Source organism: Martes martes (genome assembly GCF_963455335.1).
Source record: "Martes martes genome assembly, chromosome: 12".
NCBI classification, from domain to species: Eukaryota; Metazoa; Chordata; class Mammalia; order Carnivora; family Mustelidae; genus Martes; species Martes martes.
Window position 1 is genome coordinate 82,997,411 of NC_137900.1, and position 18,002 is coordinate 83,015,412.

Genomic DNA, 18,002 nt, shown 5'->3' on the forward strand with positions numbered 1-18,002 from the left:
AACCAAGATCTCCTGACTCCCAGCATTCTTTCCAGTACACCAACCTGCCTCTCATGAGCCGGGTTCACCTACAGGGGTGAAGCCCCATTTGTGCTGTTGATGTGCTGTGTGACCTTAGGGAAGTCATCGTCCCTCTCTGGGCTTTAGTGTCCTCTGTGCCAACAGGGCGTGAACAGGGTCTGCTCATGTGAGACACAGGGGATTGGATAGTGGGAAAGCACTGGGAGACTGAGATAGCAAACAGCAGGGTGTGTTCTGGGAACAGGGACTCAGGCCTGGGCCGGGTGGAGCTGGGCTGGATGCCCTGGGGCCTCCCTAGCACCCCTTGTCTGCCAGTTGATCTGTACCCACAACCTCCTGCTGAGCCGTCCAGCTCTGCCTTCTTCCTTTATGAGGCCTTGGTATATTAAGAAGAGGAGGTGAGAAGGTTGGAACCCAGGCCCCAGAGCTGGAGAAGGACCAGGCCTTTTTGCAGTCCTTAGGGCAGGAAGTGGCAAGAGCACTTGACGAGGAGTCAGGGAGATTGAGGATCAGGACCCAAGGCTACCCCCTTTTTGCTGTGAGGCTTCAGGCCAGCCGGATGCCTGTGGCCGAGTGCTCGCTCTCACATGCTTATCGGGCCTGTCACAACTGTGCGTGTTTACTGTTGCTGCTGTGTGGACAGAGCCGCTCCTCTCTGGACCAGGTTAGCAGCTTACAGAGCTCGTAAAAGCCGGAGCTGGGATTCAGTGTGAAGGGCCTAGCACAGAGGTGCTCCGAGCGGATGTTTCGAGCCTCCCTGTCTCTGATCTTTGTGCAGATGGGGCCTAGGAATCTGCATGGGTAGCAAGCCGCCTCTGCCCTCTGGTGCTTTCTCCAGGATGTTCTTGGGCCATACTCTGAGGCAGCCTCCAGGGAGCATCTGGGACTGGATCTGGGGCTTCAGTCCTGAAAGGCCCAGGCTCCTCCTGGTGGAAATGGGAGGTCCAAAGCTGGTCCTGTTTTCCACCTTCTGCAAGTCCTCCAGCTGCCCCCGCACTTGGCAGGCCTAAAGTTCTTGGCCTGGCGCCCTCATCAATTATAGATCCCCAAGGAGCGGAGCTTGTCACGCAAGACTTGTTCCTGTGAAAGCCTGCTCCTCAGAACCGATTCTGCCCGCAGGGTGTGAGAAGGGGCAGGGAGGGGACAGGAGCCACTAGAAAGGGCTGTCATAGGGCCTGGCCCCTCCTGTTCTGCAACCCCCCAATCCTTAAAAGTACTGCACTTTCTAGAGTCTGTCCATCTCTCCTCCTCTTCCCCTTCCTCCACCTCTCAGACAGAACCCTAGGGACCCGTTGTGGCTGGGTTATATGAAACCTTTTGTTCAAACAGAATCTGGGCTGAGCTGAGTCAGAGAAGCCCCGGGCCCCACCGAACCCTTTCGGGCCTCCCTCCCATCTATCAGATAAGGAGCCCAGAGTTTAGGGGGTGGAGGGGACCAGCCCCAATCAGTACATTTTTCTTTCTTTTATAAACAGTGAAACATTTTAAGAAATGTAAAACTTTGTAGCTTTTTTTTTCTTTCTCTGACTACAAGAGTAGTACAAGCTTTTTGTAAAGTGTCAAACATTATAGAAATACAGGTTTTAGAAAGTAAAAGCTCTCCATGATTCTACTTTTAAAGATATACACCAAATTCAACTTTACAGATGTATATATATACACAAAATTTATATATATCTGTGTATATATATAATGTATATCCTGGACCCAGACCAACACCAAATGGGTAATGTTTCTCTATGAGCATAGAACTGGGTATATTCATGTATAGATAAGGATCTCTCTCTCTCTCTCTCTATATATATATATATATATATAATATTTTATATATATATATCTTGATGTATGTATATTGATACATATATATATATATTTCATCACTTTAATTTGGAAAGTGACTTTTAAGACCATCTATTGAATTTTGTTCAAGTAATGTGATGCCAGTCTCTGCTCACCTAATAATTAGACCATATAGAACAACAACCAGTTCTAAAGATTACAGTGAAAATTTCCACCCCCTGTACTTGTAGATCTACTAATGTCTTCCAAGAGCTTGCTTTTATCTTTCTGTTCGTGTTTCCAAGTCTAATTTCCTAGATTGGGAAGCTAATTAATCAGGAGATTCATGTCCACAGTCATGAAATATCAGGCATCCTTTTACTTTATAAATTCACATACAGAGAATTTGTTGAAACTGAGATTTATGACATACAACAACCCTTTTCCTTTTTTTAAAAAAAAGTTTCTATTTTTAAATAACAAAAGCATGCTTGAACAAGTGAAATAGTTCAGAAATGTATAAAAAAGAGTTAAGGGCTTTTCTCTTCTGCCACGGCCCCATTTCCTCATCTCTGAGGAATCCATGGAAATGGTTGGTGTGTCCTTCCATCATCTTCTGGGGAAGCTTTTCAGATCCGCTGCCTGTTTACCTCCAGCCGAACAAAGTCCTTGGGTCAGGGCTGTCTACAGACACTAAGGAGTTCCTGGGATGGTATGGGCAAGGTTGGGTCCCTGGAGGGGTGAACTTGAAAGTACTGCCACCAACTAGCTGGGACCCTGGACTAACCTGGGTAACCTCTTTGGATCTCAGTTTTCTAGTCTGTGAAGTGGGGTAATGAGGGTCCCCCCCTTAGGGACTTGTTGTGAGGACCCAATCGCATGTGTGTAAAGCAGGTGCAAGCAGGTGCCCCCTTCCCGGGGACGGGCTTATTAAGTGGCAGCCTCTGCGGTCATTACCAGGTGAGCACAGGGCTTCGCATCTTCTTCCTCAGCTGCCCTTCCTCACCTGCCCCCCAGCAAGAGGGCCCAGGAAGCAGGGTGGAGGCAAAGCGTCTGTGAACAGCTTGGCTCCCCCTAAGGGAATGCTCTTGAAAGGTCTTGTGCTGGGACCAAGGAAGGACACCAGGGGGCGCTTCACTCACAGTGGGAGAAACCACTCTTCTACTGGACCAACTTTGCTCTGAGCAGTGGCTTGTTTCTGCCTTCTGTCCTGGGTGACCCTATTACCTTTGCTCTAAGAAAACCTGATGTTGGGGGAAGAATGTGGGCCTTATAGATTCAGTCACACTTGGGTTCGAATCCTAGCTCCATCATGCACTAGCTGTGAGCTCTTGGGTAAGTCCCTTCATTTCTGGACTCTGCTTTCCTCATCTGTAAGATGGGGATAAGGATACTTTCCTCATAGATGATGTGTGCAGAATGCCCAGCACCGTGGGCATTGTCATTGCACCGGCACTTCTATATTGCTTACCGTGTATGGGCATAATAAGAGCTCAGTTTAAACTCACTCCTTTGTTCTGCAAAGTGAGGTGGCAGAGAGGGGCCTGGACGGGAATGCCACATTTCTGGCCTTGGCGGGTCCCCTTCTGCCTCCACTCCCATGGCACATGGAGCCAGCCTGGGAATGGGAGGTGAAGTTTCCGCCTGAGCTTTGCCATGCACTTGCTGGCTGCCCTTGAGCAAGTCCCTTCACATCTTTGGGCTTCAGTTTACCACAAGGAAAATGGGAAGCTCTGTAAGGACCTTGTCATCTCTGACTTGTCATACGGGGGCTGGGGACCACTGGTGAGAAAGCCAGGCCCCTTTACTTGGTTTCTCCTGAGTCCAGGGCCGTTTTGACCGGAGCAGGGCAGGCCTGCTGAAGGCCCCTTCCCTGGGACTTACGACCACTGCAGAGAGTGGCAGAGCAGGGATTTCTGTCCCCATTACAGAAAGGAGAGGCTCAGAGAGGGGAAGAGACTTACCCAGAGTCACCCAGCATGCTAGTGGCAGGGCGGGACTTGACCCTGAGGTCGGTGCTCTGTACTTGACCCACAGCTGCCCCTGAAGGCCCAGCTGGGCACGACTTGCTACAGGCCGGTGGTATCGGTTGTAGGGAGTAGGGGGGTGTGGGTTGGAGGCATCTTCCTGGAGAGCCTGGAAGGATGGGAAAGCTTGGGATTAGCATTTCTCAAAATGGTTTTGCAGAACACGGGATCTGCAGGCAGGATGTGGTTGAGAAAGCAGTTCTTGATTCCGTGTCGGAAAATGTTGTATAAAACAAAAGGCAAGCCATTTCTTTACCATAGGACTTCTCAGAGCCTGTGTTAGGCTGACATGCGTTGTGAGCGGTCTGGGAGCCAGTAAGAAGCATTCCCCGTGCTTCATCCTGCAGCCCTTCCCTTGTAGAATAACTTGGAGGGCCAAAGTTCTTAGAACATTCCTTGGGAAATGCTGGTGTTGAGAAAGGACTGTCTGTAGCTTTTCAATTCAGGCAAGTGGACCCCGGGGGTCTTTGTTACTGGAGCACGAGATTCAAAGGGCTGGCAGCAGGTAGACTCCGTCCAGGGAATCTGCTGGAAGGCTGCCAGTCCGCAAGCCAGAATTTCCTTCAGTTTGCCCCTCCCCCCAGAACCCCCCCCCATATCTGCTTCCCTGGACTGACGCTGTCTACTTCACCCGACAGAAAGGAGGCGTGGCGTCAGGATTCAAGCATGTGGTGCCCAATGAAGTAGTGGTGCAGAGACTCTTCCAGGTCAAAGGGCGGCGTGTGGTCCGCGCCACTGAGGTGCCCGTGTCCTGGGAGAGCTTCAACAATGGTGACTGCTTCATCTTGGACCTGGGCAACGTGAGTCCCTCCCTTCCCTTTCCCAGGGGCCCCTGAGATGCTTCTGGCCTGGCCGGGCCCCACTCTGGGGAGGGGGACATGCAAGGACGTGGGCCAGCAAGCCCTGGGAACAACAGCCCCCGTGTGGACATGTGTTCTGTGCACGAGTCTGACACACTTGCAGAGACCAGAGGACAGAGGCACCCGGCCTACGTAGACTCCCCCGTGGGCAGACTCAAGCCTTTCACACCCGGGTGCACAGACCTTGTACGCAGTGTACTTGGACTCTGACCAATGGCTAGATTCCCCGACATCTTGTGTTCCTATGCACATCTCATGGACCTTTTTACACATAGTCGCTCACAGATGCAGACGTGTGCCAAATCTATCGGCTTTTGCCCACCAGACCCAGACACACGTACCATGATGAGTGTCTGCACACATAGACTCGGGAGTGTTGTTCACGGACATGCACACTTACTTATGGCGACGTGTGTGGGGTGCACTTACCCCAGCCCAGCTTACAGACGTGTGATGCTTTGTACCCGTTTCTACCATCCACGTGCACTCCTCCCTGCAAATGGGCATGGCCAGACATTCCACTGCCCCCTCGTTTGGGTTCGTGCTGTGATGTCCATGCAAACAGAGGCAAATATATTGAGCGTAAGCTTTTTATTAAAGTATAATAGGTCCACGAAAGAGTGTGTGAATCCTGAGTGTACCACTCAGTGGATTTCTCAAAGTGAGCACGCTGGTGTAGCCAACACCAGGATCAAGTCACAGAAGGTCATGAGCTCACAGAAGTCCTCCCCTGTCCCCATCCAGTCCCTTCAAGCCCAAGGGCATCCATCCTCCTGAACTCTGAGCCACATAGCAGGGTTCCACCCGCTTCTGAACTCGATGTGCACGGAATCATTCTTATGACAACTTCTGATCAACATTCTGTTTCTGAGCTCTATCCGTACGGCATCTGCTCACAGGTTGTCCGTTCTCCTTGCTACGTCACCTTGAACTGGGCTGACGTGCCCCTGTTTATCTATGCTTTTGTTGTTCCTGGACACTCGGTTTCTGGTTTGAGGCAATTCCAGGCGTGCTCCCCGAGTGTTCTCCCGTGGGTCTCAGGGGGGCATGTGGAGTGCGCCTGTGCGAGGGGTGCTGTCACAGCATAGCCATATGCTGAGCTCTAGTAGCTGCAGCCGAAGGGTTTTCCAACGTGGTTGTGCCAGTTTCCGCTCCCACCAGCCGGCGGGCATTTTTATGCACATTCTGTGTGTGAAACATGCTCCAAGCTGTGTACTCGCACACACTGGCGCACACGGATCACGCCCACTGTGCTTGGGTGTGGGCGTGTGTGTGCCCTGTCAGTGTCACGTGGGCAGGCCCAGAACAAGGGGGACTTAACACCTGCCCTGGAGTCCCCTCCTTGCCGTGTCATTGGGTGGGGCTGATTTGGAGGCTGGGGCACTGCCTGACGCAGGGTCCCTGTCTTACAGGACATCCACCAGTGGTGTGGCTCTAACAGCAACCGATTTGAGAGGCTGAAGGCCACACAGGTGTCCAAGGGCATCCGGGACAACGAGCGGAGTGGCCGGGCCCGAGTGCACGTGTCGGAGGAGGGTGCTGAGCCTGAGGCGATGCTCCAGGTACGCACAGCCGTACCCCAGGGGTGCAGGGTGGGGCTGAGCGCAGATCTGGGCTGCTCCTTTTGTCCCTCTGTTGGTTAGGCAATCATGAGGCGAAGTTGTTTTTCCACTAAGCTGGAACTCCTCAGAGAGTGGGGAAGAGCAACTTCCTCGGCAATTCCCAGACTCCCCTGAGAGGTGGGGCTGGAATCCCAGGGCCTGGCAACTGCTGCGGTTGTGAGCCACACCCTCCAGCTGGGAAAGCCAGGTCCTCCACGGAACTGAGGAGGAGGGTTGTGGCATCCCTTGAGAGCAATCCTGGTCCTGCAGCCAGATCAGAAAGAGACAACTGACCCAATCCCCTCTTTCCTCTTCGGATCTTCCTAGTGATTTATGGCCCATTTGGCAAATGCAGGATGGCATTGCCAGCCATTGTTCTTTGAGGACATATCAATAGAGGCAGAATTCACCAGGAAAAGGAGGAGACCAGTGAGCACTGCTCTATGCCCTTTGGCTCCTACTTGTCTGGGGGTGTTGAGTTCCAGTTTTTAGGAAGAGCAGAAGGTTGTTATGGGGAAGAGACTGGATACCAGCCATGGCTTGGAAGGGGCCATAACTGGCGCTGTTGACTCTGGAGTAGCCCAGAATGGAGGAGTGAAAATAGGCTGTGAAATCACAGGGATCCAGGTTCAAGTTCTGGCTTAGCCCCGCCCATAGCTGTTTGTACAAGATACTTGAGCTCTCTGGACTTGAGGTTTCTCCTCGGTAAAGTGAGAGTGGCCATCGGGGCCTCATGGGTGTGAGCTTTAAGTGGGATCACGTAAAGGCATGTGGGGGAGGGTGTTTGTCACTCCGAGAAAGCCTGGGAAGAAGTGGGAGAGTGGGTGTCTGAGGCAGCAGGGAGGGAAGGACTTGACGGGTAGCTCTAGTTGAGACCCACATGCAGGAGGCACGTGTAAAGATGTAGGACATCTCTGGAGGGCATCTTACCCTTGGAGGAGGGTCACGGTGGTTGCCTGGGTGGGGGGTCCCCGCCTGCCTGGGGAGGGAGCTGTTTGAGGAGCCCAGGCCCCTCCCTGCGATCCACCAGGAGATCAAGCCATGCTTTCTTCCACCCCTCATCTCCTGCAGGTGCTGGGCCCTAAGCCAGCTCTGCCTGCAGGTACGGAGGACACGGCCAAGGAGGACGCAGCCAACCGCAAGCTGGCCAAACTCTACAAGGTGAGCCTCGGCTGCTCTGTTCCCTGGGTGTGGGGCTGGGACAGGGAGGCGGGGGACTCGGTCTTCCCAAGCTCTACTGCCGTGGGGATGCAGAGCAGAGTGCCCTCGGGCTGGGGGGCTCGGCTCCCATGTGTCTCTAGCAGACATCTGTCTACTTCCTCTGCCTTCCTGTGCCATAAGAGAATTTGATCAACTGTAGACACAGTCACATCCTGCTCGTCTGTGCGGTCTTGGGCGGCACATCGTTTTTCTCTAGGTCTCAGTTTCCTCACCTGGAAAATGGGGGTAGGAGAGTAAGGTCAACTTTGGAAGATTTCTAGGAGTCCACAGAGAAAACTGATTTAGGAAAATGCTTGGGGAAACACTACAGAAATGGGCACATGCCTGTGTGTGTGTAGTTATTTTATTTATAATTTATTTCTTTTGATTTTTAAAACTCAGGCTGAGCTTGAGCTGAGAACTCTGGCCTCTCATGGCCGAGCACTGGGTGAAAGCCTGGCCTAGCCCATGATGCTCATGTTGAGCCCTCGGCTTTTTTGTGGTAAAGTTACAACAAAAGGGGGTGCAGATTTCCATCACCTCCAAGGAAAAACCGCATTGATTTTTATTCTGATTGTAAAGAAATGTACATTCATGGGGCACCTGGGTGGCTCAGTGGGTTAAGCCTCTGCCTTCGGCTCGGATCGTGATCTCAGGGTCCCGGGATCGAGCCCCGCATTGGGCTCTCTGCTCAGCAGGGAGCCTGCTTCCCCCTCTCTCTCTGCCTGCCTCTCTGCCTACTTGTGTTCTCTCTCTCTCTCTCTGTCAAGTAAATAAATAAAATCTAAAAAAAAAAAAAAAAGTACATTCATGAAGAAGATAGTAAGCAATACTCCAGAACATAAAAAGAAAATTAATGTCAATGCAATTTCAATAGTTTAAGATAACAAGTGCTATTTTTAAAATGTTTTAATTATAAAAGTAACGAAACTCAATTTTTAAAAAACCAGCCTCTCCTGCATCCTTTTTTAAGGGTTACCATGGTTATACGGCTATCATTTTGGTGAAAGAAGGTCCAGATTACATCTTTTTGTATCTAATTACACGCTTTTCCATCTCTGTTTGATATAAATGGATCCAAAGTATTCATGCTTTTCTGTGACCTTTTTTCCCCTCTCAGTGTGGCCAGGAATCTTTCTAGCACAGTGATCTAACTGGTCCTTTGTAGTAGCTCTGTCGTATTCTGTTTTCTGAATGTCAGAATCTCAGCAGACACTGATGGCCACTAGAATGTTTCTACCTTTACTGATTGCACACGGTCCCTCTCTGTGCACCTGTGCTGAGTATGGCCTTAGAGCAAGTTCCCAGACATGGATTTTTTGGGTCAAAGCCTGAATAATAAGTCAGTGATTGAAAATACCGGTTCCAGAGTCAGATTGCCTGGCTTCGAATCCCAGGTCTGGCTTTCGAGCTGTGCACCTCTCTGTGCCCTGGTTTCCTTGTGAATAAAAAGGGGATACAAGTAGAACTATCATAGGGTTAATGCAAGGATTAAAGGAGTTCTAAAATGACAAGTTATTAAGTTATACAAATTGCTCAGAACCGCATGTAGTAACTACTCAGTGAATGTAGAACGTTTGTTACTTAAAGTTCTGATACATTATTAAACTGCACTCTGGAAGGGCTCCCAGATTACTGGGAACCTTGTCAACACTGGGGATTGTCAGTGTTTTGGGTTTTGACTAGCGTGGCACAGTTTCATTTTAATTTCGTGAAAGCTTTTCGTTTTGGAATAATCTAAAGGTTTGCAGAGAAGTTGCAAAGATAGGACAGAGGGTTCCACATACCCTTCATCCAGCTTCTCCTTAACGTCTTATCATAACCAGAGACATTTGTCAACATTAGGAAATTGACGGTGGTTCAACACTGTTAACTAAACGACAGACTTGATTTGGGTTTCCCCAGTTTCTCGTTCCCGATTCCAATCCAGGATACCACACTGCGTCTGCATTTACATTCTTCTTCTTCTTTTTTAAAGATTTCATGTATTTGTCAAAGAGAGAGAGAGAACACAAGCAGTGGGAGGGGCAGAGGGAGAGGGAGAAGCAGGCTCCCTGCTGAGCAAGGAGCCCAATGTAGTACTTGATCCCAGGACCCTGGGATTATGACCTGAGCTGAATGAGCCACCTGGGCGTCCCCAAATTTTTTTTTTTTTTTTTTTTTTTTACTAATGAGATTGTCTGTCTCCTCGGCCAACTGTACAGATATATGCTACCTGCACGCCTGTGTCTTACCCCCCTTCCCTTTCTGTACAGTTTCCCCATTACATGGGTACGGTGGTCACAGGTATGGCTTCAGCAAAGCAGAGAAGGGAAAGGGAAACCTGAGTGTGCCTCAGAGCTTGGGGAAACGGGTCTGGCTGCTACACTCCCATGTTGGTTGAGGTGGCAGGTGGGATGTGGGCCACCCATGTGTCAGCTTGAGGGTGCTGCCTGGGCAGGCCAAAGTGGTGGATGTCACTCATGTTCTGGGCTTCCTGTCCCTTGTCCCCTCAGGTCTCCAATGGTGCCGGCACCATGTCGGTCTCCCTCGTGGCTGATGAGAACCCCTTTGCCCAGGGGGCCTTGAGGTCCGAGGACTGCTTCATACTGGACCATGGCAGAGATGGGAAAATCTTTGTCTGGAAAGGTACTGGGGAAAGGGGAAGGGTCTCTGATCAGCCCCCAGGCCCTCAGTGGGAGTCCTGTAGCCCTGGGAGACTAGAGTGGGTGTTGCAGGTGCCCTGAGGCATGGCAGGCTCTGGAACAGAAATTGAGCCTTGTTCTGAAACCCTGGCTTTGCAATTGACTTGCTTTGTGATCTTGGGCACTTGGCTTACCCTCTCCAGGTAGATGTCCCATTTGGGCTAAAACCAGTGTTTCCCAAGTATGTTACAATACCAGTTCTCTCAGAGGCTAATTGGCATCATGTAAAAAAAAAAAAAAAAAGTGTATACTTCTTTGGTCAGATAAGTTCATGGGCAACACTGGTAATAGGCTTGTTGACTGCAGGACTTTTAAGAGCCTTTAACTTGCTAATGTATTTTGGGGCTTTTCATGAAAGTGATTTGGTTTCTATTTGGGAAATGGTATGCTAGAGGTTCATGGAATCTGTAGGGAATGTCTTGTGGGACTGATTATCAGAGGTTCTTGTAAAACATCTTGTAAAACATTGGCCCAGATGTTTCTGAGAGGGCCCATTGACATCCCGCTTGTCCAGGGGAGGAGGACAGAAGCAGGAGGGAGTTGGTGGGTGCACAGAGAAGGGCAGAGGGGGAGAGAGAGATTGAGCACTTGTAGCTGCTATTATTATTATTATTATTATTATTATTATTATTTGGACCCCTCAGCATTGGCTATAAGAAAGCTGGGGACTGTGGGCTGGCACCTGCTGTCCAGGAGCTGTGTAGGCATGGGGAGGCTCTCAGGGTTGGGGTGAACTTCAGACTGGGGAGTGGGAGGAGGTCTCCACTGCAGACAGATGGACTGGAGCAAGAAGGGGGCCCGAGGATGTGGTGTGTGGGCTTCAGAATCTTATCACAGCTCTCCCCCTTGCTGTATGGCCTTGGTCAAGTCACCTCTCTAAGACCTTGGTTTTCTTTTATGTCGATGGGACAGGATGATAATGATCTTTCTCACAAAGGGTCGTTGTGTGGATTAAATAAAATCAGCTTTGCACAGTTCTGAGCACAGAGTACATGCTTCGTAAATGGACTACAAAACTACAACTGTTGGTGTGGTTACTGTCATCAGTTAGGACCCCCCAGGTGGGCCCCCAGTGGCTCTTGGAGTGGTCATCTTGGGGCCGGGGTCTGGTCTGGGCTGTCTGCAGCCTCAGAAGGATAGGGAGGGTGGTTCGGCTGCTGCTTCTCCTGGACCACTGGACGTTAGGACGTAGCACCGACTCCGGGTGCCTCATCCCCCATCCCCCACAGGCAGGCAGGCCAACACAGAGGAGAGGAAGGCTGCCCTCAAAACGGCCTCTGACTTCATCTCCAAGATGGACTACCCCAGGCAGACCCAGGTGAGTCTCAGAGCCAAGCAGCATAGTGAAGTTGGGTCTAGTTCAGCTGGGGCCGGGCTGGGATGGCGTGGGTGTCTCCCCCTGCTCCGTGTGGACTGGGTGTCTGAGTCTGCCCTGAGGACCTGTGCCGGGAGGCCCCTGTCCTCAGGGGGACCTGAGCACAGCCCCATCCTGCTCTTCCCTCTCTTGTCCAGGTCTCTGTCCTTCCTGAGGGTGGTGAGACCCCACTGTTCAAGCAGTTCTTCAAGAACTGGCGGGACCCAGACCAGACAGACGGCCCAGGCTTGGCCTACCTCTCCAGCCACATCGCCAATGTGGAGCGCGTGCCCTTCGATGCTGCCACACTGCACACATCCACGGCCATGGCAGCCCAGCACGGCATGGATGACGATGGCACAGGCCAGAAACAGGTGCCTGGGGGATTGGGTGCGTGTGTCCAGGCCCCTCCCAGGCTCCCTCCCAGGCACCTCTGGCTCATGCATTGCCTCCTGCTTCCCTGAGGTCCTTCCTCTATGAGGTTTTGACCCCAGTCTTGGTGGGTAGGATTCTTTTGCCTTAGTTAATTTTCACAGCCAGCATACCGCAAGCACCTGCTGTGTGCCAGGCCCTGGGCCAAGTGTCTCAGACCTCCCCCTGCTGGCAGGAGTGCCTGGTGTAAGCACAGCCACAGCTGATTGCTCAGACCTGAGCAGTCAGTGGAAGATTGGAGGCGCGCACACAGATGATGGGAACAGAGAAAGGGCAAAAGGGGCGGGGTGGTTGGGGCAATCTTCACAGAGCTGGGGACACTTCGGTTGGGCCCCAGAGGGTGGGTCGAAGTTTGCTGCAAGAGAGGAAGAATGATGGGTATTCCAGGCAGGGAACTGTCCCAAGAGCCTCGGGCTGCTGCATCCTCAAGGAAGGGCCTTGAATGCCGCATCCAGGAGTGTGGACTCGATCCCCTAACCCGTGGGTGCAAGTGAGGGTTTTCTTGCTTTAAAAGCAGACAGGCAACAAGCTCAGTTCTGTGCTTTTGAAACTTGCTGTGAAAATGGATTAGAGGTAGGAAAATGACGGTGGAGACCCCCTGAGGAGATTGCTGTAATAGTGTAGACAAGAGAAGACAGCCTGGGTGCCAGGAAGGTCACGGTGAAGATGGAGAGGTGGGGGCTGGGGTTCAGAGATGTTTATGAAGTAGAGTCTACTTGTTTGTTTGTTTGTTTGTTTCCATTCCACATACTAGAAGCAGCGAAAGTGTTGATTTTTATTTATTATTGCTTTTGTCATTGGTATTATAATCACTTGTTCACTCATGTACTACTTCAGTGGGAGAGAAGGATGCAGTGCAAATGTTCCGGGTAGCGCCGGTGGAAAGAGCTCTGGCAGCCTGGCTGAGTGCCCTCTCTGAGCCTCACTCTTCTCACCTGTAAAAATGGGGTTTAATCCCACTCCCTCACCCAGAATTTTCAAGGTCCAGAGAATCTTGGTCTTGGAGAGCGCGGTGTCTCTGGAGTACCACCAGGTGGCGCTGCAGGACCTCATGACCGCTTGGGAAAAGCTCACTGGGGCTCTGGGAAGAGACCTGCCAGCAGGGTCATTCAGAGGTCGCCTAGGGATGCCCCTGCTTCTGGAGGTGATCTGTAAAATCCAGATAACTCACGAACGTTACAGATAACCCTATCATTAGTAATCACCTCAATCATAATTCTAAAATGAGAGTAGCTTCCCCTACGTGCTGTCACCCTGGGCCAGGTGCTGTCCGAGACTGCCTTGAGTAAACTCACTTGATCTCAGGACAGGTGGAGGTGGGCACTCACTGTGTTACCCTCCCCGAAAGCACATTCTCAGTACCACTGTGCAGCTCCCTGTGCCTGTGCTGACCCCTCTGAGGCGGAACTAGGGGGTGGGGTGGGGGCATCATATAAGGATCTGGTTTTTGAATCCTACTGGCTCTGTGATGGGGGCAAATTCTTGGGGTTCAGCCTGAGCCCCAGTGGAGCCATATATAAAAAGCTCGTCCTGTTGGATAACCCAGATCCACTGCACTGCGGTTCCCCCGCTAGCCTGAGTTGGGGGGTGGGGGGGGTACCACACTGCGTCTGAGCCCAGCCTTGTCCTGGCAGATCTGGAGAATCGAAGGCTCCAACAAAGTGCCCGTGGACCCCTCCACGTATGGGCAGTTCTACGGTGGGGACAGTTACATCATTCTGTACAACTACCGTCACGGCAACCGTCAGGGACAGATCATCTACAACTGGTGAGGCTGTGGGGTCATGTGGCTGGGTGGGCGGGGGGGGGGTGGGCTCCACCTGGGCCCCGAGCACTTCATGGGGCTGAGAGGCCTGCAGTGGACTGGCCACATGGGGGGGGAGGGGGCTCCTATCTACAGGGTGACACCACTTGTCTTATTTCTTGAAACAACATTTAAACCATTCTTCCAAAAATAGCACATGACCCTGGTAGGAGGTACAGTGAATAGGGAGAAGCAACCAGAAGCTCCCTCCCACAATTCCACGCCAAGTACTATACCGAGGGCCATTCGCCTCCCACGTGTCTTCTAATTAAAAATTATTTGAATTCCATTCAAATGGGCAGTGCATTCACGTCATTCAAAAACCGAGACAAAATAAAAAGGTATCTGAGAAATCTTGTTCCCACCCCATCCCCCTTCATCCGATTCTCCAGTCCCCACCCCTCCATGAGTAACAGCTTTCATTCATTTTGTTATATATTCTTCCGGTAATAATTCCTGCAACTCCAACTATATTGCTAGCTCCCTCCCTTCCCTGTCCTTCAAAGGATAGCACCCTGTGTATATTGTCTTGCACTTTGGTTTTTTCACTTAGTACTTCCTGGAGATCGACCCATGTCAGTACCTAGGGTACTTTCTTGTTCTTTTTTTTTTTCCCCCTTTACAGCTGCATAATATTATGTTGTGTCGCTACACTGTCACTTGTTTGACAGATTCCCTGCTAGTGCATACTTGGATTGATTCCAGTCTTTTGCTATTACAAGCATTGCTATGATTAGTGACCTTTAAACAAATATCATTTTGAATGTGTAGAGAAATGTCTGTAGGGTAAGTTCCCAGAAGTGGGATTGCTGGGTCAAATACTAAATGCACTTGTCATTTTGATAGATGGTGCCCAGTTTCCATAGATGGGCTCTGCAGCATTTCATGTTCCCAGTGGCACTAGTGAGTGTCTGTTTCCCCACAGCCTCGCTGGTGGACTGTGTTGTCAAACTTTTGGATCTTTGTCAACCTTACAGTAGATAAGACAGCATCTTAGTATATTTTTAGCTTGTGTTTCTCTTGCTATACCATCTCAAAACTTTCTGCTGATGGTTGAATTTCTTCCTCTTTAAATTTTTTGTTTTGAAATAACTCGAGGCTTCCCAAAAAGGTGCAAAAATGGTACAATTTCCATGTACCCATTACACATCTCTCTCCCTAACCACAGTACAATGATCAAAACCAAGAAGTTAACATTGCGTGCAATACTATTTACCAATCTGTAGACCTTGCTTGGATTTCACCAGTCGCCCCACTCATGTCTTCTTTGTGGCCCAGATCTAACCCAGGATCCCACATGGCCCTTAGTCATCAAGCCTCCTTAGACATGAATCACAGTGTCCTAATATGTGACAGCTCCTTAGTCTTTTCTCTCATGGCCTTGGTACTTGGAAAGAGTGCCGGTTGGTTATTTTGTAGAATGCCTCTCTGTGACAAAGTCAGACTTTTAAAAGCAGCTTCAAATAATTTTTTTTTGAGTAGGTAATCCATACATGTACAAAATTTAGAAGGTGGCATTTTTTTAAAAACAACAGCTGCGTCAGCACCTTGATTTGTCAGATTTTGTTTGCTTCTACAGATAACACATGTTAGTTATGAGTTTGGACAGTATAGGAAAAGGTGGGGCGGAAAGCCAAGCCCCTGCCGAGTCTGCCCTTTCAGGGCAAGCACCGTGGGTCCTTTGGTGGACATCTGTGCAGACTGTTCTGAGCAGGTTCACAGGAGGCTAAGTACTGATGTCTTTTCCTGCAAAGGGCTCGTGTCCTGCTTGCTTCTCTGACCTTAAGAAATGTCCTGGCCACCTTTCTCCACCTTGGCATCTTGGGGCACCTTCCCTTGTGGCTGCCCAGCCTGAGATGAGCCCGCCGGCCGGCCCACAGGACACATTTAGGATAAGGGAGACCATTGGTTTTGCTCAGATCTCAGAAGAAGGCCAGATGCTGAGCTGGGGATGTGGCATGTGGGTTGGGTTCCTGGCACTGGCAGCTCTTGAGAGAATCCCTTTCCCTGTCAGTTTCACTACCTGTAATCTGGAGACTTGTGGGTTTCTCAAGGCCCAGGGCCAAGAAGACACTCTGGGTTCTGTGCAAACCTTGGTGCTGAGCATAGCTTCCTCTTCCAGGCAAGGTGCCCAGTCCACGCAGGATGAGGTCGCCGCGTCTGCCATCCTGACCGCCCAGCTGGATGAGGAGCTTGGAGGGTCCCCTGTGCAGGTGAGACCAGCCTGATGCCCCACTGGGTCTCACCCTGCACCTCGTCCGTTGGGTTCCTCCTCTGTCGGACTGTCCATCCACCCGTCCCCCACACATTCATGCAGCGGGGTGCCCGACACCATCTGCAGCCATGGGGCGCCCCTGTGCCAATGTGGTTTGCAGTCTCGGGGGGAGAAGGGTGTTCAGCAGACACTCAGGCAAATAAATGTGTGATCACAGACTGCAACACGGAGAGAGGAGCTGGAGAGGCAGCATGGTGGTGCAGGCAGAGGGCAGACGTGGAGCCAGCCTCCTGTGGGTTGAATCCTGTCTCACCTCTGGGTGACCATGGACAAGTCACTTAACCTCTCTGTGCCTGCATAGTCTCAAAGTATCCTCTCTCTGCCCAGGATTGCCATGTGGATAAAGAGTTAATATCAGTAAAACATTTAGAGCCATGCCTGGCCCATAATAGTCCCCTGTTACATACGTGTAAAGTGTAAGGCCATAGAGATCCTGGGTAGGATCTAACTGGATTAGACAGGGACCTCCTTAGGAAGGTACTTTTCTGCTGGGACCTAAGAAGTGAGTAGGAGTTGGGCAGGCACATTATAGGCAGAGGGAAGAGTATATGCAAAGGCCCTGAGGTGGGTGGGGGCATTGAGCAGTAGAACAAGGGACAGAGTGCCATGAGAGAAGTCTCAAGAGGTGCTCAGAGGGGCCAGACCATGCAGAAGCCATGGTGAGGATTGACCTTAACCCTGAGCAGAAGAGGATAGTGCTCCATGGTAAATGTGATGTGAAGGGATTTATGGGTTTAGGAGGTTCCTCTGGCTGGGCAAGAGGGGTCTCTCCATATCTAGAAAGCTCTATTCTTACCACTCTGCCATCTTTCATGCCCTGGGCTGACGTCACCATTCTGAAAGAATGTCCACGAACAACCCAGGGTTTCTATTTAAGGGAATATTTGCAAACATGGGTCTCTTGTTCTTGGACTGGACTCAGGGTCAGTAAGGCAGGTCCTTATGGGAGGGGAGAGCAGCCAAGGCAGTGCCTGGGGGCCGTGAGGCAGTGGTGCTGTCTCCAGCTTTCCGGGAACTCCCCTTGTCCCCGCCCAGCTCCTGTGTGCTGGGCGTGCAGACACCAGCGTGCTGGCCTGGTCTGGAGGAAGGGCCTAGGCCACACTGGCTGGGGTGGGGGCATGAGCTTGCTGCCACACAGTAGCACAAATGCCCCCGCTCTCCTTGCCTGACTTGCTGTCCTGTTGCCCTGCCAGAGCCGTGTGGTCCAAGGCAAGGAGCCCGCCCACCTCATGAGCCTGTTTGGTGGGAAACCTATGATCATCTACAAGGGCGGCACATCCCGCGAGGGCGGACAGACGGCCCCTGCCAGTACCCGCCTCTTCCAGGTCCGGGCCAGCAGCTCCGGAGCCACCAGAGCCGTTGAGGTGAGGCCCAGGCCCTGGACCCCAGGAGGGATTGGCCTGCTTGAAACCTCCCATGCTTGATGGGTAGATGTCTGGGCACAGGACTGGTGGGGGTGGGGATCTTGGGGTCAGCGGTTAAGAGGCAGCTTTTTGTAACTTCCCTGGCCTGGGAAGCAGAATTGTATGTCTTAGACTTCCTCTTGTCTCAAGGATACCTGGGGCTTCTTGCATACCTTTCATAATGGGAAGCTTATTGCCTAAGAGGTAGTCCGTTCTTCCCCATGGGGACACTTCCTGATTTCATGCCACATGGCTACCATCCCTTTTATGGTGGAAGGTGCAGACCTGAACATAATCCTATAGGATAGTCAGAGCAGCCTAGAGGAGAATGGGACTATCCCCTCCTTTGTTCTGGGCACTTAACTTCTGTTAATGTAACCCAGAATTCTAGAATGACTATGTTGAGCCACAGCACATTAGTGAATCATGGGAATCAACTAAACCCCCCACTGTCTAAACTCCGTGCCCTCAGCTGTGATGGGAGTGCTCTTCCAGGTCTCCAACTAAGAGCTGGTCCTACTGCAGGGTCTCCTGGATAGTAAGGAGGGGGCTGAGGGCTTTC

At 51.2% G+C, this 18,002-nt stretch overlaps 1 protein-coding gene across 4 annotated transcripts in view; it reads left to right on the forward strand.

Annotated features, from left to right (window-relative positions):
• GSN (gelsolin) overlaps positions 1-18,002 on the forward strand; it is a 54,012-nt gene that overhangs the window by 31,332 nt on the left and 4,678 nt on the right. For all 4 annotated transcript variants that reach the window (XM_080820559.1, XM_080820560.1, XM_080820558.1 and 1 more), the window contains 9 exons: positions 4,466-4,627; positions 6,100-6,249; positions 7,360-7,449; positions 9,984-10,116; positions 11,402-11,490; positions 11,685-11,900; positions 13,593-13,726; positions 15,885-15,975; positions 17,231-17,401. In XM_080820559.1, coding sequence (XP_080676685.1) covers positions 4,466-4,627; positions 6,100-6,249; positions 7,360-7,449; positions 9,984-10,116; positions 11,402-11,490; positions 11,685-11,900; positions 13,593-13,726; positions 15,885-15,975; positions 17,231-17,401 — 1,236 coding nt within the window. The remainder of the gene's footprint in view (positions 1-4,465; positions 4,628-6,099; positions 6,250-7,359; positions 7,450-9,983; positions 10,117-11,401; positions 11,491-11,684; positions 11,901-13,592; positions 13,727-15,884; positions 15,976-17,230; positions 17,402-18,002) is intronic.